The sequence below is a fragment of the Tenrec ecaudatus genome, chromosome 3 (assembly GCF_050624435.1).
Source record: "Tenrec ecaudatus isolate mTenEca1 chromosome 3, mTenEca1.hap1, whole genome shotgun sequence".
Taxonomy (NCBI): domain Eukaryota; kingdom Metazoa; phylum Chordata; class Mammalia; order Afrosoricida; family Tenrecidae; genus Tenrec; species Tenrec ecaudatus.
In genome coordinates this window covers 171,215,879-171,243,353 of record NC_134532.1, presented here as the reverse complement: position 1 = coordinate 171,243,353, position 27,475 = coordinate 171,215,879, and the positions used below count along the sequence as shown (strand labels likewise).

Below are 27,475 nucleotides of genomic sequence, written 5' to 3'. Positions count from 1 at the left end.
AATGAATGAATGAATGTAGATGAGTCACATAGCAGGTTGCTCCTCAATTTTTAGTTTTGAAAACAGTCACTTTCATTTTCATGATCACTTCTTTTGGATAGCTAGAATGTTTGTCTTTTTCAAACTCAAGTCTTCAGAGGCGCAGACAAACCCAAGTGCAGAGCCGTGTTGAAACATCACGAAATGACGGGTTTGGTGGGACATGTACTTAAGCAGGAAAAGGAACACCTGTGGCTACAAAGCCCTATTTGGGCTACACTTTAGGATGGTGAAAAACAAAAACCAAAAAACCCAAACCAGCAACTCCTTAAAAAGATGTTTTAAAGACAACAAAAATGAGAGGCACGTGTGTTTTTGCTAACATTTTATTTCCTCCACCTGTTCAATCCACACTTGACACTGTCTTCAGTTCTATGATACATTTCTTTTGGAGGTACCAGAAATCTCCATCAACGATCTACCCACAAGTGGTTGGGTCCCAGACAGTTCATGCCCCGTCCCCCAGAGTTCTGACATAGTTTCACTAGCTGGGTCTCAGGTTGTCTTCAATGGCCCGAAGGACAGATCTGACGTACAGAAGACAGAGCTCGACAATTCAATACAAATGTGAAACCACAAAGGTCGGGGGTGGAGTTGCAATCTAGACTCCCTGTGACCCAATGTCTTCTGTGAGTCCCTTCTTTGGACAGCTCCCAGCCCACCTCTCTCTCATCCCATATCTAACAGTCGGGAGGGCTCTTCGGGGCGCGCGCGCACACACACACACACACACACACACACACACACACACAAAATCGGGAACAATGCAGCCCTTTGTGACGGGGGCATGGTTTACAGTGCGCCCTTCACAAGGCATTTGACCAGCGGTGCGGCCCTGGCCACTTCCCTCCCTCTTCAGAAATGTTTCAGATGGAGAGAAACAAAGTTTCCCTCTTCAGCTATGTAAGATTAAGAAAAACCAAAAATGTCCTCACACGTATTGTCCAGACACACGTCTTGTGTCTCCTGGAGCAACTTCAAAACACAAGATTTGCAATCTACCAGCCCCACCGCCAGCAGGAGTTTAGTTTATTTTTTTGTTGTTTTTAAATCATTTTATTGGAGTTTATTTAGACTTAATCGGCTGGCCTGTGGAAATGGGGAAGATTACCTGCAGGGGGTTAAGGAGGAGTGGGAGGGTTGACACCGCAGGCAGATGGAGGGGGAGGCAGGAGATGAGAAGGAAAGTGTTTGGTTTGAAGAACTGCAGCAGCCCAAGCCCCTCTGGCCCGGCGATGGAGTCCCCTCAGGTGGAACTCAATCACCTGGCACTTAGTCACTGACCCGCTTTCCGTCAGGCGATTCTCTTGCATGGTGCCAGACAACAGTATTGGGTTGCCTGTGGCCGGGGCTCCAGTTTGCAGGTGATCAGAAGCCGAGGTCCGGGTGCAGTCGGTCCGTTGCAAACAGCAGCTCGGGAATGTTGCGTGGTGTCAGGAGCTGGGTGGACAGCACGATGACCTAGGGCAGGAGGAGGCGAACACACCTCAGAAATGAGGGAAACTGAGTCCAGGTGGGGAAGACAAGTGCAAAGAATGGGGCAGGATGACACAGAGGCGCATGAAGGAAAAGGGCGGGCGGTTGGAGCCACCTGGGGCTAGTTCTCCGGGTGGAGGAAAAGGGTGAGGGACAGACGGCAGGGATGAGGGATGGCAGGGCATTGTCCATGACCAGGAGTTATGGGGGGCCGAGGCTGGCACTGGGTGTATTTCAGAGGCTGATGCTGGCCTCTGCCTTACTGCTAACTTGAATTTGATCATACTGTGACTGGGCCACCCACCCAGTCATTTGATCTCAATAGAGAGAAGGCCCAAGGGCCGGATGTTCTCCATCCCTTTTGGGAACAGAAAGCCTCATTTTTCTCCCACAGAGTGACTAGTGGGTTTGAACCACTGGCCTCTCAGTTAGCAGTCTCAATACCAAGGTCTCAAGGAACCCTGGTGGAGCACTGGTTTAAGTGCTGGGTGGCTAATTGCCAGATCACTAATCTGAGCTCATCAGCCCGGTGGCAGTAGTTTGGGTCAACTTGGACCACAGGTCTGAGTGTCCCCTTCAGGGTTCACAAGGACACAGGCCTTAATCCTAACTCATCCGCTCCTGAGCACCCACCTCCATCTGCCAACCTGGGGTGGAGACTGACAGAGGGGTCAGCCTGGTTCTCAAGGGGCTCCCAGCATGCTCAGAGATCTGCCCATCCTGCCACACCCCTCGACTGCCCCCTGCCCAGACACCTCCCACAAGAACAATTGGAACGGAGAGTTTTGGCTGACTGTATGCAGATGATATTCCTCCCTGTGAGAAACAGGGATTTATTTGGCTGATACTAAATTGAATGATGGAGCTGGTAAAGAATATTGAGTACCATCAACTGCCAAAAGAACAAACAAATCTGACTCGGAAGAAGTACAGCCAGAAGGCACCTTAGAAGCAAGGATGTCTCACGTTCATGTACTTCGGACACGCCGTCAGGAGAGGCCGTTCCTGGAAAAGGGCACCATGCTTGGTAAAGTGGAAGAAGCTCCCTGAGACGGATTGACGTAGTTGTAACAAAGGTCTTAAGCACAGGAACAATGGTGAGGAGGTGCAGGGCTGGGGGGGCGGCGGTTCATGGAGAAAGGTTCCCCACCTGATTCACAGCCTCAGAACTCCTCGGGAGCAATTCTCCTCCGTCCCTTGGGGCCACGGTGAGTGGAAACCCAGGGATGGCAGTGGCCAAGGAGGGGGTGGGCAACCCCAGGGGTCCCAGGGCCCTCACCACCAAGCCCCTAAAAGCAACCTTTGGGGCACCGCACAAGTGCTGGTTCAATTGGAAGAGACACTTGTCAGCTTTGTTCTTCGCCCAGTCCTGAATTCCTGCCGAGGCCAGCAGAGAGGGGCGGTCCTCTGAGCTGTCCTCTCTCTGGTCCTTCTCGGTAATTTGTGGGTGCCTGAGTCTTCCTGCTCTGTATTTCAGAGGGCATGGCAAGCAAGCGCTCAGATTCCACAGCCTTCTGCTTTCTGGAGACCAGGCAGGGGGAAAACAGCAAACAGAACCAGTTGCGCTGGAGTCGATTCCAACTGCTGGTCAGCCTAGGGGCGGCAGAGCCCAGGGGTGCAGAGCCCAGGGGCGGCAGAGCCAAGGGGTGCAGAGCCCAGGGGCGGCAGAGCCAAGGGGTGCAGAGCCCAGGGGCGGCAGAGCCTAGGGGTGCAGAGCCCAGGGCATCAGCAGGAGTATCTGCACCACAGAGTTTCCCGTGGCTGATTCCTTGGAAGTAGATCACCAGACAAGTCTGTGGAGGCACCTCAGGGCCGAGGGGAACCTCCTGCGGTTGGTTAGCAGCTGAGCGAGGTCAACATTTGCACCATTCAGGGACTCCCATGGGAAAGGAACAGAGTGTATGTGTTTTCCCCCTCCACCATTTAATGTTAACTCTTTTAAACGTGGGAATTCTGTCCAGTAAAATGAACCCCCGTAAGCACACATACCAACATGCATAATCAGCTGTTGGATGAAGTATTTTTCTGATCACATGTTATGAACATTGCTATCCACTTTCCCTAGCACGTGTACAAGCACGTATATATGCATGTGTGTGCGTGCATGCGCACACTCACATCTACACCTATGACAGACATGGTATTTTTAGCTCAGTGGGATTAAATACATGGACAAGTTCAATGATGATCAATTCTTACCAGAAAAGTCCTTGGGGGCCCTTTCCCCTGCTCTTACTTGCCCAGAAAGTTAGTATGCTATAATTTTTGAGGCTCCCCAAAGGGTTCAAAACGATCCCTCAGAGCATAGTTGGTTTCCCTTTGGGCTATTAATCACAAGTTTGCAGTTCGAGCCCTCCAGGTGCTCCCTGGGAGAAAGACGAGGCTTTCTATTCTGTTAAGAATTAGAACCCTCCCCCTAACTACCATGATCCGAATTCTACCTTGCAGGACTGGATAGGGCAGAGGTTGTACACTGGCGCATATGGGAGCTGGAGGCACAGGGAATCCAGGGTGGATGATACCTTCAGGACCAAGGGTGTGAGGGGCGATGCTGGGAGAGTGGAGGGTGAGTGGGTTGGAAAGGGGGAACTGATTACAAGGATCCCCATGTGACCTCTTCCCTGGGAGAGGGACAGCAGAGAAGGGGGGAAGGGAGACTCCGGATAGGGCAAGATATGACAAAATAACAATGTATAAATTACCAAGGGCACATGAAGGAGGAGGGTGGGGGGAGGGAGGGGGAAATAAAAAGAGGACCTGATGCAAAGGGCTTAAGTGGAGAGCAAATGCTTTGAGAATGATTGGGGCAGGGAATGTGCGGATGTGCTTTATACAATTGATGTATGTATATGTATGGATTGTGATAAGAGTTGTATGAGCCCCTAATAAAATGTTTTAAAAAAAAAAAGAATTAGAACCTTGAAAACCCACGCAGGCCGTTTGCTACTTTCCTGTAGGGCTCACTGTTGTCAGTTCCACCTCACAGTGTCCCTATGTGTGGACGATATAATGAAACACGCCCAGTCCTGAAACGAAATAGTGCTCGCTTGAGCTCCTTGTTGCGGCCCCTGTATCAATCCATCTCACTGAGGGTCTTCTCAATAGCTGCCGCTCTATTTTACCAAGCACGATGTCCTTCCCCAGAGACTGATCTCTCCTGACATCATGTCCAAAGCATCCTTTTGGAAGATGAACGCAAAGCCAGGCCTCTCGTTTCTGTCATTCCCGGCATGGTAAGCCATATGATTTCTGGTTCAAAATGGCCAATCACAGTCCACTTCAGCTCACCAACACCTAGAATCTCAATGTTATGCGTCCTATTTCATTTTTAATGACTTCTAACTTTCCTGGATTTAGACTTTGTAAATTCCAGGTTCCAATTATTAATTGATGTTTGCAGCTGTATCTTCTCATGTTGAGTCCTGCCCCATCAGGAATTCAAGGTCCGGAAGGCTTCCCTCCATCTGCGTCATTACGGTTGACTCTCCTTGGAGATGGAAGCTCTTCCAGCAGAGCGGAGGGGCTCAACTTCTGGCACTATCTCCGACAGTGTCCTGCTTCTACATGAGAGGCTGTTAGTAACTGACAATGTTTCAGGGCAATCCACTGGGTTTCAGTCGCTAATTGCTCTAAAGTGGACAGCCAATCCCTTCTTCCTAGGCTGTCCTCAGTCTGGAAGCTCTCACGAAACCTGGGTGATGCTGCTAGTGTTTGAAGTATTGGCGATGTGGTTTCCAGCATCACAACAACACACAAGCCACCACAGTATGACAACAGATGCTTCCTGTAGGGGAGCTGGGTCAGAACTGACTCAATGGTGGTGAGTGGATTAGGTTTGGAAAAGGCTGGAGGACAGCCTGCATGCTCCAACGATTCATGTGGTTGGCTGATAACTAAATGGCTAGAGGCTGGAGTCCAAGTCTACTGGGAGGTGCCGCCAAAGAAAAGCCTGGTGATCTACCCCTGAAACATCAGCCACAGAGAGCCCTGTGGAGCACAAGTGTACTCTGGCACACGGAAGTCAGGATCTATGGCAACTGGTTTTTAAAGAACTGGATGTATGAGACCAGATCATTTTGCCACCTTTGTCCCTTCTGATATATATATATATATATATTCCAGAACTGGGCACTTTTCATTATAATACTTTGTTTATTTTATATATATTTTAATGTCACACTGACTTCTTTGCCTGGGTTTACATTCAATTTCATGTACAGCCATGTTGAGTCAGGATTTTGGGACCCTCGAACCTGTACATTTGTGTGCAGCCTGTATGCCTCAGGGTGTTCCTGGGCCCACTGCTGCTTGTTTTCAAACTCACATTCCCCCTAATGGTTCAGCTGCAGGAAAGCAGTGCCGCATGGGGGAGTGTGCATGACATGCGTGTGCCCATGGGCAGCAGAGGACTGGCAAGGTCTCCCTTTACTTTCGGAGGTCGCTCCCTGTCATTTTCTGTCCACAACCACAGGTTTCTCCTGGCTTGTTTCCATCTAGCTGCAGCGCTGTGCCCGCCACGCAGCCCGTGTACCAGGTCATGGGGTTGGGTCAGGCCTGTGGGCGCTGCGGCCCAGGGCAGTGTGGTGCTGGTGGCTGTCTGAGGCATGGGGTGGGGCATGCTGCCCTCTACGACCCCATTCCTGTAGTCAGCACAGAAGGCTCTGTCCACTTCCTACCTGGAGCATATCCTCCACCGGCGGGGACGGAGAGAAGAAACAGCGGCCTTTTTGAAGAGCCGGAAAATACTCCTGGAGGCCTAGCAGGGAAGGAGCTGAAGCTTGTGCGGGGACTGTGGTTTCTGGATTCCAGGTTTTCCTGCTGTCCTTGTTCTTGTTGGTGAAACAATTCATTTTCGGATGAACCGTGGGGGGATTTTGCTGGTTTCTTTGACTAGCTGATCCTGACATGCCACCTTTCCCTTTCAGCGCAAGGGCCTTCTCTGGGAGGCTGGACTGGTAGCTAGGTGTGTGGCGTGGCTTCTGCCTCACAGTGACACCGTGGGACAGAGCCGGAGCCGCCCATAGGTTCCCTGCTGGACTCTACAGAAGCAAATCAACAGGCCTTCTTCTCAAGGAGTTGGGAGGTGGGTTCAAACTACTAATTTTTAAAATTATTTTATTGGGGTTCTTACAGCTCTTATAATATTCCATACATCAGTTTTATCCAGCATACTTGTACATATGTTGCCATTTCATTTCTATAACATTTTCTACTTGAGCCCTTGGAGTAAGCTCTTCTTTGTTCCCCCTCCCTTCCATCCCTGTGAATCCTTGACCAATTATCTCTTGTAATTGTTATTTTGTATTTTACACTCTCTCTTGTCTCCCTTCACCCACATTTCTGTTATTCATCCCCAGGGGGTAGGGTGGGGTGGGGTGCTATATATCCAACCTTGTGATTGGTTCCCTTTTCTCTCCCTTCCCCCTCCCTGACCCATCATTATATCGCTACTCTCACTACTGTTCCTGAGGGTTTTATCAGTCCTGAATTCCATGTGTCGAGACCAATGTGTGCACTGTGATCTAGCCGGATTTGTAAGGTAGAACTGAGTCATGGTAGTGGGGAGGAAGAAGCAGGAACCAGAGGAATGATGTGTGATTTGTTGGTGCTATACTGCACCTTGGTTGAATCATCCCTTCCCCATAACCCTTCTGTGGGGGGAGATCCAATTGTCTACAGATGGGCTTTGGGTCTCCACTCCAAAGCCCCTCATTTGCATCAAGAGTTATTTGTTTTGAATCTTTTGATACTTGATACCTGTTCGCATTGACACCCCATGATCACACAGACTAGTATGCTTCTTCCATGTGGGCTTATTTGCTTCCCTGCTAGATGACTGCTTGTTTAACCTCAAGCTTTTCAGACCCAGACACTATATCTTTTGATAGCCAGGCACCATCCGCTCTCTTCACATTTGCTGACGCGTCCATTTTGTCTTCGTGATTGTGTCGGGAAGGAGAGGCTACCAATCTGTAGGTTACCAGTTGAGCACGTAAATGTTTGCACCACTGGAGCTCTTCCAGGAGGAGACCACAGCAACTTAGGCAGCCCCTGCTGCTGGTGGCTTCCCTTGGAGAGCACCCCACTATGTGCCTTGTGGTTCTCATCACCAACTGGAGTTCCCTTAACTATATTCTGTCTCCCTGCCCCATTAAAGGGGGGGTGTTCCACGACTGCAGGAGCTCATCTGGCCCAGCCAATGTCCTGTCCTCAACAGAGAGCATAGTTGTGGCCACACAGGAGATGTTGCTCAACAAGTGCTTGTTGAGTAATTAACGAATCCAACTTCATAGAGATGATTGTGAGTGCTTGTATTTTGGTTCCTTGCAAATCACCCTCAAATGTGCAACTAGGGAAGATATGGACGAAGAGCAGTTGGTATACAGGGCACCGTGGTTTTGCTGTTTGTTGCTACCATGTTGGCTGTGACTCATGGCGACCTCACACATGATGGAGTGACATGTTACTGACTCTGTCCCATCTTCAAGGTCTAGAACATGTTGGAGGCCATCATGGCTGTGCTGCCTGTCCAGCTCAAAGAGGGTTTCACGGATCCTCTACTTTACCAAACATTACATCTTTGTCTAGAGATTGGTCTTTCTAGGTGATAATGTCCCAGATTTTGGTTGTCCACAATTTCAACAAGAATCAATGGTTAGTGTGATTTCCCAAAGAGCTGGTCTTACCTTATGGCACAATGATACATGTGAGGTGTCCAGTGTTCAGGATGTGACACTCAATCCTGAATTCATGGCTACCTAACTAAGTACCAGATAGGTAGTGGAAATATGATATTATGGCTGCTTATATAAGTAATCGATGTCCCTGCATGGTTCCATTTGTACTCAACTGCTGGTGTGGGGTTGACAGCCCTGTAGCACAGCGGTCTAGAGGGCAGCAAAGGCTTCCAGGGGGCCTTCTCCCCAAACTCTCCATGGCCTCCCCACTCCCTCATTTGGAGGGTCACTTATTTTGTAAACAAACAAGTGTCTCTGACAGCGAATGCCTTGGTGACAGAAGCTAACCCATCCCGATGGGCTTGACCTGGGGGAACCGGCACTTCCCCAGGCAGTGTTGGGCTAGGTCTGGAAGGTAGGCTGGAGGTGGAAGACAGTGCAGGAGTGGGACCCCTGGAATCTTAGGGAAGCTTCACCCTAGCCCTGCCAGCTTCTGCCACACCCTGAGGACTCAGTACCTGGGCTCCTGGCTTCAGTGAAGGCACAAGGTCTTTGACCATCTTAGCTTCAGACACGGTGATCCCGCCCACCACGAAGAGGATCAGGAGAGGGTGGTCACTGGGATGGGGCCGGCTCACCTGCAAGGCAAACATCACTAGCATCAGTGGGGCGCTGTCAAGGGGTCTTTTAATCAGGTGATCCAAATTAGATTCCTAGTGGGCCCCAGGGCAGCTACTTCCATACTGTGGGTAAGATAACCATACCTGAGCAATGATGACTTATTCAGGATCAGATATATTAATGACCTATTATATAGAAATGCTTATTATGGCACCTTAAAAAATCCAAACCAAACCCAGATGCTGTGGGGTCGACTGAGTCCTGGTGATGCCAGGGATGTCCGAGCAGATCTGCGCTCCACAGCTTTCCAATGGTTGACTTTCTAAAGTGCATTGCCAGGCCCTTCCTTAGAGATGCCTCTGGTGGACATGAACCTCCAGCCTTAACTGTAAGGTTGGCAGTTTGAATCCACCAGCCGTTCTGTGGGAAAAAAACATGCAGTAGTGTGTTTCTGGAATGAGTACAGCTTTAGAAATGCCATGGGGCAGTTCTACTCATTCCATAGGGCCAGTATTCCAGGGGGCAGTTCTACTCATTCCACAGGGCCAGTATTCCAGGGGGGGCAGTTCTACTCATTCCATAGGGCCAGTATTCCGGGGGGGACAGTTCTACTCATTCCACAGGGCCAGTATTCCGGGGGGGCAGTTCTACTCATTCCATAGGGCCAGTATTCCAGGGGGGGCAGTTCTACTCATTCCATAGGGCCAGTATTCCAGGGGGGGCAGTTCTACTCATTCCGTAGGGCCAGTATTCCGGGGGGGCAGTTCTACTCATTCCACAGGGCCAGTATTGTCTTGGCTATTCCCTGTCTGCACTGCCATTGTTGGGAGGTGATACTGGAAGTCAGGCCTCAATGATCTGGAGCCTGGAACATCATGAAACCAAACCCCAACTGACCTGGTTGCCCTCAAGTTGATTCTGACAAGTAGTGATTCTAGAGGACCGAGTGGAACTGCTCCCGTGGGTTTCCCAGACTGGAACTCTTGATGAAAGCAGGCGGCCATATCTTCCTCCCACACAGGAACGCTAACTTTGTGATTAGCACGCAAATCGTAACCCACTGTCCTACCAGGGCTCCTGCTGACACCTTAATTTTAAACGAAGAGAGAGTAAATGTCTGCTGTCCTCGGCCACCCAGGCTGTGGCACTGTTATGGTAGCCCAAGGAAACTAATACTGTCAATGTCAGTGAGGGTTCCATCCTGGGCACCTGGGCTTCCTCACTGGGTACATTAGCCTGGAGGACCTCTCCATTCCCATGCCTTCAACACTCTCATATATTCTTCCAAAAGCTATGCCTCGAGCTCAAACCTTTCTACTGAGTACCAGAGACACCACTGTCTGGATGTCTCCCAGGATTCCCAGACTCCGCAGCTCTCAAACTTGATGCATCCCCCCCCCCCACTCCCCAAGTATGCCCCTGCTCTTGAGTCTCTAACACACCGAAGACTCCTCTTAAGCTGTGCTGTCTCTCTCAGCTCTCCTTTCCAGTCCAAGATGGAGTGAGTCCTCAGATTTAGTGAAATCCTTGGCTCCCTCTGTCCTTGCCTAAGGCTCTCACCCCTCTTTTATTTGGTACAATGACTGGCTGCAGATTGGAGCCTTGTAAGCGTTAAGATTCTCATTGGATGATTTTTTGGAAGTTAATTATCAGGCTCTTCTCTCTAGTCCATCTTATCCTGGAAGTTCCATTGAAATCTGTTCAGCATCAAAGCAACACACAAGCATGTCTTCATGAGGTGCACTGGCAGGGAGTCAGGCCCAAGTCTCCCACATAGAAGATCAGAATGCTGCTCCCGATCCACCATGGGCCCAGGAGGCATCAAGAGAAGATGGGAAGAACACACAGGATCACTGTATCAAACACAGCTAGTCGACAATCCACCATTTCAGGAGCTAACATAGGTGCCGAAGGAAGAAGCCCAAGTTGCATGCAGCTCTTCTTGGCAGCGGATGGCCACATCTTTCTCACACAGAGTGGCTGCATTAGCCAACAGCAAAGTCTGGGAAATGATGGACCGCCCATCGAAATGTTCTAACAAGCTGACGAAGCCCTGGGAGCACTCACTCGTCTTTGCCAGGACATTTGGAAGGCCTGGCCTGAAAGAGATCCACATCTGGACTGTCCTAAAGAAAGCTGGATGGCAGACCAATGTCACGGATGCCACATGCAAGCAAAATTGGCTGCAGAGCATCCAGCAACAGTTGCAGCAGTACGTTGACAGGGAGCTGCCAGAGGTTCAGACAGGACTCAGACGAGGCTGCACAACAAAGGAAACCATCACTGCTGTCAGATGGATCTTGGCTGAAAGCAAAGACTACCAGAAAGATGCACGCTTGTGTTTGATTGACTATGCCAAGGCATGGAACTCTATGGACCACCACAAACTACGGATAGCCCTGAGAAGAGAGGAAATTCCAGAACACTTCATTGGGTTCATGCAGAACCTGTACATGGACCAAGAAGCAGTTGTGTGAACAGAGCACGGGAATGCTGCATGGTTTAACATCCAGAAAGGTGTGCGCCAAAGGTTACTCACTATAGTGAAATTGAGGAGCCAGGGGCCACATTCTTAACTCTCTCTCAGCCCTATCTCCCGCTCAGAGTCTCTCTGTAGCTTCTCATAGATCTGAGGGTAAAGCTCCAGCTCCCGGGCTCAGTACATGCAGCTTTTATAATGTGCCTTTGGTGAATGTCTCTATTTCCATCGACCCCACACTCTGTCTGCTGGAGCCATGCACCGGGGCTCGTGCCCTGGGTAATGCTTCAGAGTCTTTCTTAAGTGCTGTATGTAAGACATGTGGGCTAACGCAGACATATGCATACATTACAATGGAGAACCGGTGGCATAGTGGGTTATGGGTTGGGCTGCTAACCACAGAATGCAGGAGTTGGAAACCACCAGCCACTCTGAGGGAGAAGGATGAGGCTTTCTATTCCTATACAGAATTGCGGTTTTAGAAACCCACTGAGGCAGTTCTACCCTGCTCCGTGGCATTGCGATGAGTCAGAATCAACTCAATGGCAGTGAGAGTTGAGCATACATTGTGATCCACGCTCATCAAGTAAACACATCTGTGTGGCCTCTGCCCAAAGGGAGAAAACCAATACCCCGGAGACCTTCTCCCATGCAGCTCTTTCAATGTCTATGCCAAGGGTGACCATCCACCTGACATTCTACACCTTTCATTGCACTTTGCTTTCTTCATGTCGTTAACTACCCCGGGGAGTTTCCTGAGTCAGTAGGAAAGATCAGTAGCCCGTGGCACGAGTCAGGGCCGGAGCAGTGGGTGTTGGCCTCCACCTGCGCCATTGGGTAGTGCCTGGGTATTCCAGTCAAGGAACAGTCTGTGGATCGCCGGTATAACTGAGTTTTGTGTAGCAGACATTGTTTTCTCTAGGAAGCTCTCTTCCCTCTCCTATGCTCCTGGGCTGATTCTGCCTCACAGTGATCCCTGCGGAGGGGAGAAGGAGTCAGCTCGAGGGTTGTGGGTAATCTTTATGGAAGCAGGCTGCCACACCGTCCTCCCACGGAGCAGCTGGCGGGTTCAAACCCACTGACATCTGGTTAGCAGTCATGTGCTTAGCCATGGAGCTACCAGGGCTCCTGCGTAAGTCCCAGTCTCACTCCAGAAGTATCTTCTCCTAGAAAAAGCTCTCTCGCCAGCCCTGAACTCCTGCCTCATGACCTTAATTGGACAGATAGGCCCTTTTAAATTGGACTGTTACCTGATAAGGCTGCCTGTGCCCGCCCTAAACTGTTGGTATTTTCAGTGTGCAGCGTTGTACCTAGCACATGGAACACTCTCACTAAGTGATTCACAAATACACTAAATGGAGGGGACCCTTCTTTGCTTAGGGACCTGCGACAAATTCTCACTTGGCTACACGTGTGGTGCTTCCTGGCTGCACTACCAACCGGAGGTTTCCTCCAGCCCTACAAACTATGTCTACTTCTCCCCAAATCCTGGGACAGAAATACAGCCGGCCCCAGGATTTCAGTGTGACACAGCATGTCCCCGAGGAACATATGCTCTCCATAAGAGAGTCTGCGCTCTGAAGTGGGTTGCGAGGCGCTTGGAAGGATGTGCTGAGGGACGAGAAGGGAGCGAGAGAATGCACAGCAACAACAAAGGAAAGGCGCCGCCCACTCGGGGCTTGGTGGTGGAGGGGCTGCTGGTTTTGGTCCCAGGAGATGGGTCCCGGAATGCATGGGGGCGCTGGCGCGTCTGGTTTCTGTTTAGATTTATGTTTTGATACCATGAGCACGTGGCCAGTCAGAATGCCGTGGGGCAGTGCGGTTCGCTCAGCCTTTTCCACCAGAAAGCCACGCGCCTTCTAATCAGCCACACATGGCCGGTCGGGCCACTTTGGTCGCGCCGCAGGGCCCTCTGAAGATAAAAGATTGCGGCAGCGTTGCTGCCACTGGCAGCACACAGACTCTTGAAGCAGGGTCGAGTCACGACTGTCTTGCATTTTCTAGACCTTTCCAGGCTGTGGTTGCAGCCACCACTCATGGTGACAGAGGCTGCTGCCCCCAGCCTGGAGGAAGAGACCCTCTCTGCAGCCCTGGCAAGGGCTCCAGAGTGTCCCAAAGGGCTTCTCCTGGGTGGTGGCGGTGGTGGATGGGGCGAAGGGGCCAGGCGCTGCCTACCACTCGGACACTTCCAGGGCACTCCAGGAGTCCAGGCCGTGGCACAGTGATCCACATGCTGGACCACTAACTGTACCAGGACAGCAGTTCGAAACCACCAGTGGTTCTGGTGGGGTGGGGTGGGGGAGGTGTGAGGTGGGTAGAATAAGGCTTTCTGCCCCTCTGAAGAGTTACTGTCCCTGAAACCCACAGGGGCAGGTCTACCCTGTCCTAGAAGCATCAACCAGATGGCAGGGAGTTTAGCTTGTGGTTCGGTATGCTGCCCATTCTTCCTCCCCGATGTCCCTTCTCTTCACGTGTGACTCACTTATCCCTAGTCAACCCCCCCTCCCTTCTCCAAAACATGGGTGGGGTCTTGTGGAAGGGAGAAAGGCCACGAGGACCCTTGGCTTACAGGACACTAGGCCTTGGAGGAACCCAGTCTGAGCTGGAGCAGCTGCACCATCCCCGTCGCTGCTCCTGCTGTGCTTCGACGGCAAGCAGATTGTGACTCGCGGTGGTCCGGGTGTGCAGATTAGATCTGCAATTGTAGTTTCACAAGCGGTGACTTTGGGGAGTCCAGCACTGTGCCTGCCTCCTAAGGCCCCTCATAACGCCTGCCCTTTGGCTAGGGGTGCAGCACTATGTTGTTTGGGCCTTTCCAGGGAGCCCACTTCGTGTAGAGCAGGGGGCTTTTCATTCATTCATTCATTCATTCATTCATTCATTCCACAAACACTTAGTGAGCAACTGCTACGAGCAAGCTATGCTCTGGGCATTCCATGTTCAGTAGTGGACTCGATGAGTAAAAGAGTCCCTGTCTCATAGAACTCTTATGAGCATCCTTCGAGAATGGCAATAAATAGTAAATTAGACAGTATGTTAAAACCTATGGCCATTGAGTCTCCTAGTGACGCTATACAAGGTTTCCAAGACGATAAATCTGTGCGAGCTTCAGCTTTCTCCCGTAGAGTGGCTGGTAGGTTGAAGCGCGGGCTTTGTTTTTCCTTAGATGGTGTGCTAGAAAGTTCTCCCTGCCATGGAGTTGATTCTGATTCACAGCCACCCTATAGGGCAGGGAAGAACTGACCCAGTGGATTTCCAAGACTGTACGCTTTCTGAGAGTAGAAAGCCTCAGCTTTCTCTCATGATGTGGCTGGTGGTTTTGAACTGCTGACCTAGTAGTTAACGGCCGAATGCTTACCTACACTATGCCACCATGGCTCCTTATACAGGGTATTAGAAGGCAGGTAAGGCTTTGGAGAAAAGTAAAGGGTGAGCATAATCTCATGCAGGCCTTAGAATCTATAAGGCAAGCTCCAAGCTCTACTTTATAGGGAGAGAAACTGAGGCAAAAAGGGGTTCAAATAATCTGGCCAAAATCTCCCCAAGAGCAAGCTGTGGTGTTGAGATGAAAATCCACGCCGATCTCACTACAGAGCCGTGCCTGCTTTATCGTGCTATCCCACACACCCTCATTTAGAAACACATTCTGGAGAAATGGAAAGCGTCTTTATGAACCTCTTTCTCTTCAAATGCTCCACTTTTAATTCTTTAGCAACATCAACTGATGGCCAGGCTCCTCAGGGACTTACTCATTTCCCTACATTGTCAGGATTTCTACACGGCCAGAGCCACTCTGTCATGGAGCTTGATGTCCCTGCTCCGCCGCTGGCGGCAGTTGATGGCTCCATCTTTCTTGAAGCTTCCCTCATTCGGCTCAGATAGACGGCCCTTTCATCTCCCCCCTGCTCCCTGGACTCGCCTTGCTCCATACACGCGTTATGCTTCTGACTGCTCCGGCCGATGGCCCTGCTCTCCGCCCTTGGGCATCCCCTCTCTGACCATGGCTCAGGGCCTCCCCATGCCAGTGGCCCCAGATAGTTCCTGTTGGCCAGTCTCTCTGCTGAGCTTCAGAGCAGAAAAGCACATTGAACGTGGAACTTGCCTTTTTCTCTTCCAAGTTCCAATCAGGGAGAATGCCCACACTGCCTGGCCAGTCATCCGGACCAAGGGAGAGAGCCAAGGCATCTTCTCCTCATTTCCCTCCACAGCCCATCAGTACCCAGCTGTGTGGGACCCAGCAGAGCAGCTCACTGCCCAGCCTGAGCGCAGACGCTCCCCTCTTCACTGTCTCTGCCTGGGTCAGCCTGGCTCTTGCTTGGCCTCTCTGCCATGCTGCAGGGTGATCTCCAGGAAATACAAGCTGATGGCACAGCCTGAGGGACACGCCATGGTGCTTCATTGTTGGGGTGTTTGCTGAGTCGGTTCTGACCCACAGCGGCCCTGTGCACAGTAGAACACAATCCTGCCTGGTCCTGCGCCATGCTCACAAGGTTCCTCGGGCGGAGCCTGTGGTTCAGCCACCGTGTCAGCCCTTCTCCGTGAGGGCCTCCCCCCCTCTCACTGCCCCTCCGCTTTACTGAGCACGATGATGTCCTTCTCGGGGACCGGTCTCCCCTGACACCATGTCCACGTCTGACGAAGTCTCGCCCTCTGGTGCACTTCTTCCAAAGCAGATTTGTTCGTCCCTCTGGCAGTCCCCGGTCTTTTCCGTCGTCTGCCAGCACCGCAATCCCAGTGCATCCAGGAGTCTGCTGGCTTCCTTATCCAGTGCCCGATTCCCGCCTGCGGATGAGGCGAGTGACAACACCACGCCGTGGGGCAGGCGCCCCTCAGTCCTCACAGGAGCGCCCTTGCTTTCCACACCCTCACCAGGTCTTGTACAGCAGGTTCACCCAGGGCTTCAATACTTCTGGCCACAGTGCAAACCTGCAGTCCTTTTTGGTCTGAAAAAGCCCAGTTGCCACGTGGCAACCTCATGTGTGCCCGAGAGTTTTCAGTGGCTGACCTTCTGGCAGTAGATCACCAGGCCTTGCTTCTGAAATGCACTTGAATCACCAACTGGACACCAACCACTAGCACCGCCCGGGACTCCCTGTGCGACTGAGCTTCTGTTTACCTCATGGTCACCGTATTCCTTCTCTCTCTGCCACCATTACTGCCAACTGTTTGGAACTACCCGAACACACCCTGCCCCGAACACACCTTGGCTGCATCCCCCTTGGTCCCTAACAGCTATGTGCCTCCTCTGGGAGAAGCTCTCAGGTGGTGCCAAGGGATAAAGACTGGGCTGCTAACCAAAGGTTGGGGGTTTGGATCCACTAGCAGGTCTGTGGGAGAAAGAGGTGCCAGCCTGCTTCCGGAAAGCTTGACAGCCTCAGAAACTTTGGACTACATCTACTCTGTCCTGTCCAGTGGCGATGAGTTGGAATTGACTCCACATGCAGTGGGGTTGTTTACTGACTTCATTGGTTTGGGAAGCTTTCTGAAGTTCTCTGGGTCTGAATGAGCAACTCTACCCTGCACTTCTCAATTCGTCTGACCCCATTTCCCTAGAAAACTGTAAGCTGCAAAAGGTGAGCTATACCAAAGGAGACATTGGCGCAGGGTGTCATGGCGTTGGTTCCGACTCGATGCACGGCAGAAGGAGATATCACCTCGTCCTGTGCCGGCCTCACACTGCTGTCCTATTGCAGCCACTGTGTCAAGCCTTCTCGTTTTTTCCTGTTTCCCTTACCCGCCACCGTGGCTAGTGCATAACATGATCTCTTAATAATTGCTCACTGGCAGACTGTACTGTACACAGACTACAAATTGAGGTTTGGGTTTTTCTTTGATGATTTCCCTACCAAAATCCACTTCACTAGAACTCATGAATCTCGTTTAACTAATGTTGATAGGAAGCAAAGTCCTACTTCACAGAAAGGACCATAAATCAAAAAGAAGAAAATACACACAATGGTTATAAATAGTGTTGGGGGCAGAGGTTTCTAGGGCAAATATTGGTCTAATCAACAGGTTCCAAATGCAGTTTTCCTCTCAGAAATGCCATTAGGACGCTGTGTAGGCACAGTTCACCTGCCTGCACCTCGTTTCTCTTATGTGAATAAGAGAGAGCTGGATCCAAAGATCTCCAAGCTCATTTCGAGCTTCCTAGCACCGGGTCTGGTGGTTGATTTTTTTGGTGTCAACTTGGCAAGGCCGTGGTGCCCACTTGTTTGAAAGAATGGTAGTTTGGTTATAAGGAGTCCTGGTGGCATATTGGTTAAGCACTGGGTGCCAATCGAAAGTGGCTTTACCCGCTCCGTGCCAGGCTTCCTTCTGCAGCAGATGTGGGCCACACTCTCCCTTGCTCTCTTTCTGCACCATCTTGGTTCTTTGTTCCCTGTCCAAAATGCCTGGCAAGGCCATCACAGGATCGGTCCCTACTACAGAGCAGGAGCTGCCACTCTCCCAGGCTGGGGAAGGATCTGATGGTGATGAGTCAGTGCCCGAGCTCAAGGAGCAGGATTCTATGCAGGCGACCACACAACAAGCCCAGCTGGGGACACAGCTGACGTTGATGAGGAACCAGTCAGTAAAGCCAAGCAGAGTCCGAATAGAAAGAAGGCATGCAAAGGTATGTCCAAACTGGGTCTTTGGAAAATCACAGGTGTTACTAGGGTCACTATCCGGAAATCTTAGCCTATCCTCTTTGACATTACAAAGCCAGATGTCTACAAGAGTACCGCTTCAGACACCTACATAGTTTGGGGGGAAGCCAAGACAGGATTTATGTCAGCAAGCACAGCTGGCAGCTGCTGAAAACTTCAAAGGTCAAGGTGAAATTGACTTGAACATTCAAGAAAACACCCTACTCCAACTCTACAAGAGGGCAGTGGAGAGGAAGAGGTTGATGAGACAGATGGGGAAGTTAAGGATATAGAACTGGTCATGTCACAAACTAACAGCTCAAGAGCAAAGGCAGTGGGAGCCCCGAGGAGCAACAGTCGTGATATTGTATAAGTTCTTACGGAATTAACAATGTAACCAGCTGAAAACAAAGACACGCATGCGCATGTGTGTGTGTACGTGTTTCAAAACAGTGCCTGCAGTTTGTTTTGAAATCTTTACTGTTTCTATCACTAATAAAGTATGGTTTCTTACTGCCTGGAGAGATAGCACCCTAGAACGCCTCACAGGCAATTCCGCTCTGTCATGTAGGGTCTCTGTGAATTGAAATCAGTCAAAGGCACCTAACAACCCAAGAGCACAATAGCCAGGGTGGTGCTTATAAATTGCTGACACACAATTACATCAACTGGTCTCAAGGAAACACTACCTTCTACAAAGTAGGCAGGCTGACTTAATCAGGAGACGGCCTTACGAGCAAAGACAGCTTTGCTAGGGTGTGCGATGCCTCCACACTGTCAAGAAGGCATTTTGCCGCAACGCTTTTTCCTCTTTATTCTCCTTGTCGCCGGAACTTACGGATTCGGAGAGTCTGCACGAATCTCCAGGCTGTGGCCTGACCTATGACCTGGTGCTTGCCAGTCTCCCGGCAGCACCTGTGGCTGTACGTCAATTCCCTGAGGCCAATCTCTCTTTAGTGCTCTCTCTGCATGTATATGCGAGGCAGCTTCAAAAAGCTTGTGGGAAAATTCCATTATTTTTCCATAAACATTTTGAAATCCCTTCGTATCTCCAGAGACTCTTGACTGAAGAAGAATCTCACCCGAGGTCATCACCTTTGCTACAGTGGCCTTTCCTGGTGTCGTCTGGCCCACAAGTCAACCACCTTCTCTTTGGCATGGTCTTAGGCATGGGCTCCTGCAGCTGTGGTGTTACTGTGGATCCCGTCCTTCACCAGAGTTGACTGGCTTAGGAGGGGTCCCTGACCCAGGCTGGGCCAACTAGTGACCGTTACCTGGCAACTGAGGATTGGCTTATGGTGGACGCGGTTCAGTGGAAGCTGGGATCTCAAAGAGGGCCGACACTATTCAGCCACTTACTCAATGAATAAGCTTATATTTCTTCGTCTACCAAGCACTTATAAAATGCTCAGCATTGTTTGTGATCCTTTCCAAGGGGCAGGAAAAAGACCAAACCAAACGAGCAGGAAAACCCATGGCGACCCCATATGAGTCAGAGGAGGTCGGTGCTTCATCAGGTTTTTAGTGGCTATGATTTTTTAGAGACATCTCTGGGTGGATTTGAACCATCAACTTTTTGGCTTTGAATGCCAGGGCCTTCTCTACGGGTAGATAAGTCTCAACTGTTTTCCTGATGGCTTTCCAGTTTGTCACCCTCAAACCTTCAGCTTGATCTCCTCTTTCCACGGGTCAGTGGCTCAATTTGTTAGCATTGTCAATTGCAACAGAGTGTCAGCTATTGACTGCTTGCCATCACTGGCTCTCTCGACCTGCCTGAGTCATTCTTCCACCTCCGCTGGTGGCACTTTTTATGTCCGCTCTTCAGGCAAGTTTACTAAAGATCAGCTAACAATGGTTACAGCAGCACATGGACACGTAACTCCCAGGAATTCAAACCAGATTCAGAAGGGGACATGGAACAAGGGATATCTTTGCTGATGTCAGATGGATCTTGGCTCAAAGCAGAGATTACCAGGGAGATGTTCACTTGTGTTTCATGGACTATGCAAAGGTATTTGACTGTATGGACCATAATGAACTGTGGAAGACCTTGATAAGAATGGGGATTCTGGAATACTTCATTGTGGTCATGAGGAACTTGTACATGGATCAAGAGGCAGTTGTGGGAAGAGAGTGAGGGGATGCGGCACGGTTTAAAATCAGGAAAGGTGTGCCTCAGGGTTGTATCCTCTCACACACATGTTCAGTCTCTATTCCAAGCCAATCATCAGAGAAGCTGCATTATATGAAGAAGAGTGTGGCATCAGGCGTGGAGGAAGGCTTATTAACAACCGGCGGATGCAGATGACACAACCTTGCTTGCTCAAAGTGAGGAGGACTTGAAGCACCTGCTGATGATGATCATGGACGTAGCCTTCAGTGTGGATTACAACTCAAGGTAAGGAAGACCAAAATCTTCAGAACTGGACTGATTGGTAAGATCATGATCCAAGGAGAGAAAGTTGACGTTGTCAAGGATTTTGCCCTGCTTGGATCCGCAAGCAATGCTCCTGGAAGCAGCAGTCAAGAAATCCAGAGACGTATTGTATTAGGTAAGTCAGCACACAAGATCTCTAAAGAGTGTTGCAGAGCAAGGATAGTTCTCTGAGGACTAATGTGTCCCCGACCTCAGCCATGGCATTCTCTACTGCATCATGTGCACGAGACAGTTGGACACCGAATAGGGAAGGCCGTAGAGGTATGGATGTGTTTGAATGGAGGTGCTGGAGAAGAATATTGAAAGCACCATGAACTGCTAAAAGGACAAACAGGTCTGTACTGGAAGTAAGGCCAGGGTGCAACTCAGAGGCAAAGATAACAAGGCTTCGTCTTACATACTTTGGACATATTGTCAGGAGAGACAGTTAAAAAAAAAAAAGAAGACCAAGAAACATCTGACAAGCGTCTCACCGTGAAAGCCTTCCGTGGGCTTAGGACCAGATCGGGCGACAGCTGCTAGTTGCCATGGAGCTGGATTCACGGTGGTGCCCAGAAGCAGACCGCTAGGCCTGTACTTGGGGGAGCCTCTTGGTGGGTTTAAGCAACCAGCCTTTTGTGCAGTAGGTAGTCAAGAGTGTGGCCAGTTTTGCCACGCCAGCAGTGAGGAACAGGAGTGGATTTCCTGTCCGGTTGAGCAGGGAAGTCCTAGGTTCAAGCCACCACTGTGCCCCTGTCCAGTTGGACAGCCAAATCTTATCGTGTGCAGATGGTAATACCCCACAACAGTGGTCACTTCCAGCCTACATGCGCTCATTCCTTCTTCAAGAGGAAGCGGACAAGTCTCCTCCCCCAGAATCTGGCTGAACCCTTGGGACCGCTTTGACAGAGAGAGGCAGGTGGAGGTGGTGCTAAGTGACTTCGGAAGCTTCCACCTGTTCTCTCATTTAGGCTCCTTGCCTTTGGAACACAGCCACCAGACACTGAAACCACAGGAAGAGGATTTGCAGAGAGGTGCGGAGGCCCCACAGCGAGTACTCTGGGCTGAGCTACTCTGGAGACTCACCTACTTGCTAGTCACACGAGTGAGCCGTCCTAGGAGTGACCCTTTCTTGCTGAGCTGTCCAGACTGCAGGTCAATTGTACCTGAAGCTGACATTTTTGGGAGGCTTGCTAGCAAGGTCAACGCGGCTTGCAGGGAGGTCCTTGGGTGGTGCAAATACTTTGAGCTAAAGGTTGGTGGTGTGACGCCACCAAATGGGGTCATGGGGGAAAAAAAGCTGAGGCCTGCTTTTGCGAGGGTCGTAGCCAGGGAAACCCACTGGCCCATTCTGTTCTGGAACACATGGGTCACCATGAGTTGGAATCAATTAGAAGACTATGCTGTTGTTAGGGGCCATTGAGTCAGCTCCAACCCATAGCGACCCTTCGCACAACTGAAAGAACCACTGCCCAGTCCTGTGCCATCCTCACAACTGTTCCTGTGCCTGAGCTCACTGTTGCCACCACTGTGTCCGTCCATCTCCTTGAGGGCCTTCCTCTTTCTGCTGCCCCTTCGCTTTACCGAGCATGATGTCCTTCTCCCGCCACTGGTGTCTCCTGATCACATGCCCAAAGCAGGGGAGCTGAAGTCCCCCCAGAGTTGCTTCGAAGAAGCCTTCTGGCTGTGCTTCTCCCAAGGCAGATCAGTCTGTTTGTTCTCCTGGCAGTTCAATACTCTGCTCAGGCACCACGATTCAAATGCATGGATTCTTGTCTCTGGTCTACCTTATTCAATATCCAATTTTACCACCCGGATCAGGCAATTGAAACTACTCTGGCTAGGGTCCGGCCCACCTTAGTCCTCAAAAGCGTTGTCCATGCTCTGCAGAGGTTGTGCGCAGCAGGTTGGGGGCTTCCCCCACTGTTGATGACACATTCAGATAATCCAGTGTCTGATTATTCGCTCCGCATGGAGACTGAACGAATATGGTGAGAGGCTGCAACCTTGATGCGCAATTTTCCCTCCACAACTGCCTCTTGATCTGTGTACAAGTTCCTCACGACCTCAATGAAGTGTCCTGGAATTCCCATTCTTCTCAAAGGTATCCACAGTTTGCTATGGTCCACACGGTCGAATGGCTGCGTGCTCAGTGAGGCACAAGTCAGCATCTTTTTGGTATTCTCTGCTTGGAGCCAAGCTCCCTCTGACACCGGCCATGGTATCCCTTGTTGGTGTGGGTTTTTGCTTGGTTGACATGGCTGTGGCTGAACGCATTCTCCCGACCTTCCGAATACAGTGCAGAGACTTGTCTTCCTAGGTGGTCCTTTCAGAACACAGGATCAGAAAAGCCAGTGTGGCCAAGCCATGTGGAGAGATCATTTTCACGAGGTGCAGTAGGATGCAACCGAGGGTCTGACCCGGCCAAGGGCAAGCCCAGCTGCTCTGAGTTCTCAGGGAGTGCCTTTCTTACCGCTCACCCAGCAGCTGCAGCCACAGACCCATCTCCACAGGCCATTCCCTTCCCGAGCCCCAGCAGACGTGCAGGCGCTCGTTCCTAGTCCACAGGGACTGCCCCTCTGAAAGGATCCTGGCATGGCCTGGGGCCTGACTTGCTCTCCAAGGCTGAGCCCTGGTCCTGCTAGTCTCTCTTCCCTTGGGAGTGGTGGTGAAGGACCCCGAGGTTGGTTCTGACCCAGAGTGACCCCATGTGGGTTGTGCATAAGAAAACACTGCCCAGTGCGGCACCACCCTCACGACTGGTTATTTGTCCAACTCCAGGAGGGCCTTCCTCTTTTTCACTGACCTTTACTTTACCACTCGCACTGTGCTCCAGGGACTGGTCTCTTCTGGTAGCAGGTCCGAAGTACACGACGTCGAGTCTCACCATCCTTGCTTCTAAGGAGCACTCTGACTACCTCTCCCAAGGCAGATTTGCTAGTTCTCTGGCAGTCCCTACTACATGTAGTATTCTTTGCCAGCACCGCCATTCGAAGGGATCACAATTCCTCTCCCGTCTTCCTTCCTCCACTTCCCAGCACCCTAGGGGACAGCGCAGAGCTGCTCCACAGAGCGCCCGAGGCTGAACATCAGAACATCAGACAAGCACACTGCTGCGTCTTCCCCCAGAGGGATCACCGTCCAATATTTAACCACCGTGTCACCAGAGCTCTTGCACACATGAGCTTGGGCCAGGGGCACCTTAGTTCTCTGAGCGACGTCTTTGCTTTTTAACACTTTTTTTTGTTTTCACAATAATTTTATTGGGGACTCATACAACTCTTATCACCATCCATCCATTGTTTCAAGCACATTTGTTGCCCTCATTATTTGCAAAAACAGTTTCTTTCTACTTGAGCTCTTAGTACCAGCTTCTCCTCCATCTCCCACCTCCCTCCTGAACCCTTGATAACTTAAAAATGATTATTTTTTCATGGCTTACACTGAGTGATGTCTCCCTTCACCCACTTTTTTCTTGTCTATACCCCTGGGAAGGGGTTATCGGTAGATCATTGTGATCTACCTTCCCCTTCCCCTTCCCCTCCTGGTATGGATACTCTCAATATTGGTCCTGAGGGATTTATCTGTCCTGTGCTTCCAGCTCTTATCTGTACCCATGTACATGCTCTGGTCTAGCCGGATTTGTAAGGTAGAATTGGGATCATGATAGTGGGTGGGGGAGGAAGCATTAAAGAACTAGAGGAAATTTGTATGTTTCATCAGTGCTATACTGCATCCTGACTGGCTCGTCTCCTCCCTGGGGCCCTTCTGTAAGGCGATGTCCAATTGCCTACAGATGGGCTTTGAGTTTCCACTCTGCACCCAACCTCATTCACAATGATATGATTTTTTGTTTTGGGTCTTTGATGTCTGATACCCCATCCTAACAACACCTCGTGATCACACAGGCTGGTGTATTTTTTCCAGGTGGGCTTTGCTGCATCTGAACTAAATGGCCACTTATCTTCAAGCCTTTAAGACCCCAGATGCTCTATCTTTTGATAGCCAGGCACCATTAGCTTTCTTCACCATGTTTGCTTATGTACCCACTTTGTCTTCAGCGATCATGTTGGGAAGGTGAGCCTCATGGAATGCCAGGTTAATAGAGCAAAGTATTCTTGCATTGAGGGAGTACTTGAGTAGAGGTCCCATGTCCATCTGCTACCTTAATACTAAACCTATAAATATATGTACATAGATTTCCCCATCATCATATACAATTATATTTATGTATGTACATGCCTGTATTTAGACCTCTATAAATGCCCTTTGTCTCCTAGTTCTTTCCTCTATTTCCTTTAACTTTCCTCTTGTCCCATTATGATGCTCAGCCTTCATTTGGGTTTCAGTGATTCCTCTCGGTTACATTGCCCTTGATCAAGCCTTACCAGGTCTCCTACATCCTCCTCACAATTAATTTTAGATCACTTGTTGTTCTCTTGTCCCTGGGTTTGTTAACACCCACTTCCTTTCCCCGCCCCCCCGCCTCCTCCTCTCCCATGCCCCACCCCCCACCAACCATGTGTCCCCTTGTTTTCTCTGCTTTCTAACACTTTCAAGAGGTTTTTGTGCAGCACATTTGCCAGCACACTTCCTGGTTTCACTTCCTGATTGCTCCTTCCCCCGGGCATTGACTGTGGATCCAAGTAAATGGAAACCTTCCATTGGTCCACACACTGAATTTCACTCTCCCATGACAGCTGGCCTCAGGAGATAATCTATGCCCCACCCTCACTGCAAACCAAGGGGTTTAACTGTTGGAGCTCACAGTGAAATAGAAGAAGGGGGCCTGAGAAATACGTCAGGGCCAATGAACATGGCTTCTCTGAGGCTCATCAGAAGAGTCAGTAGCCATGTTTCTGGGGTAAGAGCAAGTCCAGAGTTACAGGGAGAGGCCGTGGGACTGCCTGCGTTGGGAGGTGGGTGATGTCTGGTTTCTTCACCAGGCAGTTGGGCCGAGTGCCCCAAACATTGAGCGCTGTTCTGTGTGGCGGTCTGAACATCCAAGAGGCAGCCTTTCCCCAGCTGTCACTGTCTGCCAGGGGACTCGCTCAAACCTTGAGTGGATTCTGCCCCTGTGGGTCTCTGAGACTGTAACTATTTAGGAGAGTAGAAAGTCTCATTTTTTTCTCCCTTGGAACAGCTGGTGGTTTCTAACTCCTGACCTTGTCATCAGTCCATTATGCCACCAGGGAATACAAGCCCCTAAAAACAGAAGAGCAAATGGGGCAGAGAACTCACTGGAGCACTGGCTCTGAGCGCTTTACGTGTGTTTGCTAATTTAATCTGGCCCTGTGAAGCAGGGACAGTCATTATCCCCATTGTACAGAAGAGGAACTGGGGCACAGTGAGAATGCATAGTATGTCCACGGCTGCTAAACTCCAAACACACAGCCAACAAGTCGATTCCCACTCAACAACCCTATAGGACGGAGCAGAACAGCCCTATGGGTGTTCTGAGACTGAATCTTGATGGGAGCAGAAAGCCTCACCTTTCTCTTGAGGGGTGGCTGGTGGCTTTGAACTGTTGTGGTTAGCAGCCCAATGTGTAACCCACGACGCCACCCAGGTCTTTCCCAAGGCCACAGTGAGCTAGTAAGTTCGTGGCGCTCACTTTCTCAGCCAGGTCATCCAACTTGCATTCTTCGACACAGGTCGCTGCGTCCTGCGCTGTGTAAATGCCTCAGGAGAGCAGCGCAGAGGGAGTGTGAGCCCATCAGTACGCACTGGATGCCAGCACGGAAGACTGGCAAGAAGTGACTGCCTTTGATTCTTTTCCAACCCAAGTGACACAGTGTTCATGCTAAATGGAAAAGAGATTCTCACCCGCCCGCCATGCCCCCAGCTTCTCGGGGTCCCACTCACTCTCCTCTTGTCTCCTTTCATCTCTCAAGCTACAAAAGCAGCCCACTTGCTTCCGGAGTGTTCTCCAGGGGCAGAGCCATTGTTCGAGGCAGACTGCCAGGCTGTGGGTGCGGAGAGGAGAAGGGATGGCCGGATCGGCAATGCCTGGTAGGCGAGGCAGGAGCAGGGGGACCCTGCTCTCTGGGGCATGTGATGATGGGACAAAGGCTGGCGGGCTTTGCTCAGCGGCTGCTGGAGAGGAGGGTCAGGGACTCCTTTGCGGGTCACTGGAGATGACTGATGGGCACTGCTTTCTTGGGCTGACGTGGAGCTCTGCTGCAGGCAGGAGCCGCAGAAGCAGGCACTTGAGGACGTTGTGCTTCTGGAAAGGGAGCTGCAGCCCTTGTCTGCGGCGACGTCTCCCAGCCTCTACCGGGGAGGAGTGCCCACCAAGCCCGGATAGCACAGCCTTACGTGGGCCTCTCCACTAATCTGGAGCGTACCATTTCACATGGGGTCACCAGCTGTGGGGATGGTACAGGTTAGGAAGTAAGCCTGTGTGTCCCTGGCTTTGGGGCATGCTGTCCCTGGCCACACTCACTGCCACTGAGTCAATTCTGACTCACTGGGACCCCACAAGACAAAGTAAACCAGCCCTGGAGGGTTGCCAAAGGCACGAATCATTACCGAAGCCGACGGCCAGACCTCCCTTGCCACATCGGTCTTGGGCTGAGTGGCTGGTGGGTTTGAACCACTGACCTTGCAGTGAGGGTTGAGCTCTGTCCCTGTTATGGATCGTACGTTTGAAAACCTTGCTTGAAAGAAGCAACGCCTGCAGACTAACCAGTGCTGTCTCCACCTCTTTGGTCACAGGCGCCTCTTACTAAGGAACAGTTTTTCGCGGGGGGCTCCTTTGGGCAAGGTGGGCCTCCTGTGTCCTCCCTGCTTTGTTGCCGCAGACAGATAGCCACTGAGTCGGCTCACGTTCACCCGACATGCTGCTGGGTCCTGCGCCAGCTATCTGATGGCTGGTATACTCAAGTCCCTGGTTATAGTCGCCTTGCCAATCCATCTCACTGAGGGCTTCCTCGCTTTCACAAACCCTCCCCTTTACCAGCCAAGACACCCCTGTCCCATGGTGGGCAGGCGGGTTGGGCCTACCACTTGCTCCCTTGGTGAAAGCACCAGTAAAGGACAGGGGCGGGGCCCAGACTTGTCATTGGAGTCTTGCCTCAGGTGTACATTCAAGCTGGTGAATGAAAGCCAAGGTGAGCGGGTCCCAAACCGTGGTTGG

General features: G+C 50.9%; 1 protein-coding gene and 1 pseudogene across 1 annotated transcript in view; one reads left to right on the top strand and one right to left on the bottom strand.

The window, feature by feature from the left end:
* Nucleotides 1–361: 361 nt before the first annotated feature.
* The window catches only part of SCFD2 (sec1 family domain containing 2), a 466,192-nt gene continuing 439,078 nt past the window's right edge, over nucleotides 362–27,475 (bottom strand). The window contains exons 8-9 of the mRNA XM_075544345.1: nucleotides 8,711–8,830; nucleotides 362–1,500 (exon numbers count right to left, since the gene is read on the bottom strand). Of these exons, the coding sequence (XP_075400460.1) occupies nucleotides 1,408–1,500; nucleotides 8,711–8,830 (213 nt within the window). The 3' untranslated portion in view covers nucleotides 362–1,407. The remainder of the gene's footprint in view (nucleotides 1,501–8,710; nucleotides 8,831–27,475) is intronic.
* LOC142443669 (nascent polypeptide-associated complex subunit alpha pseudogene) lies at nucleotides 17,684–18,318 on the top strand (annotated as a pseudogene).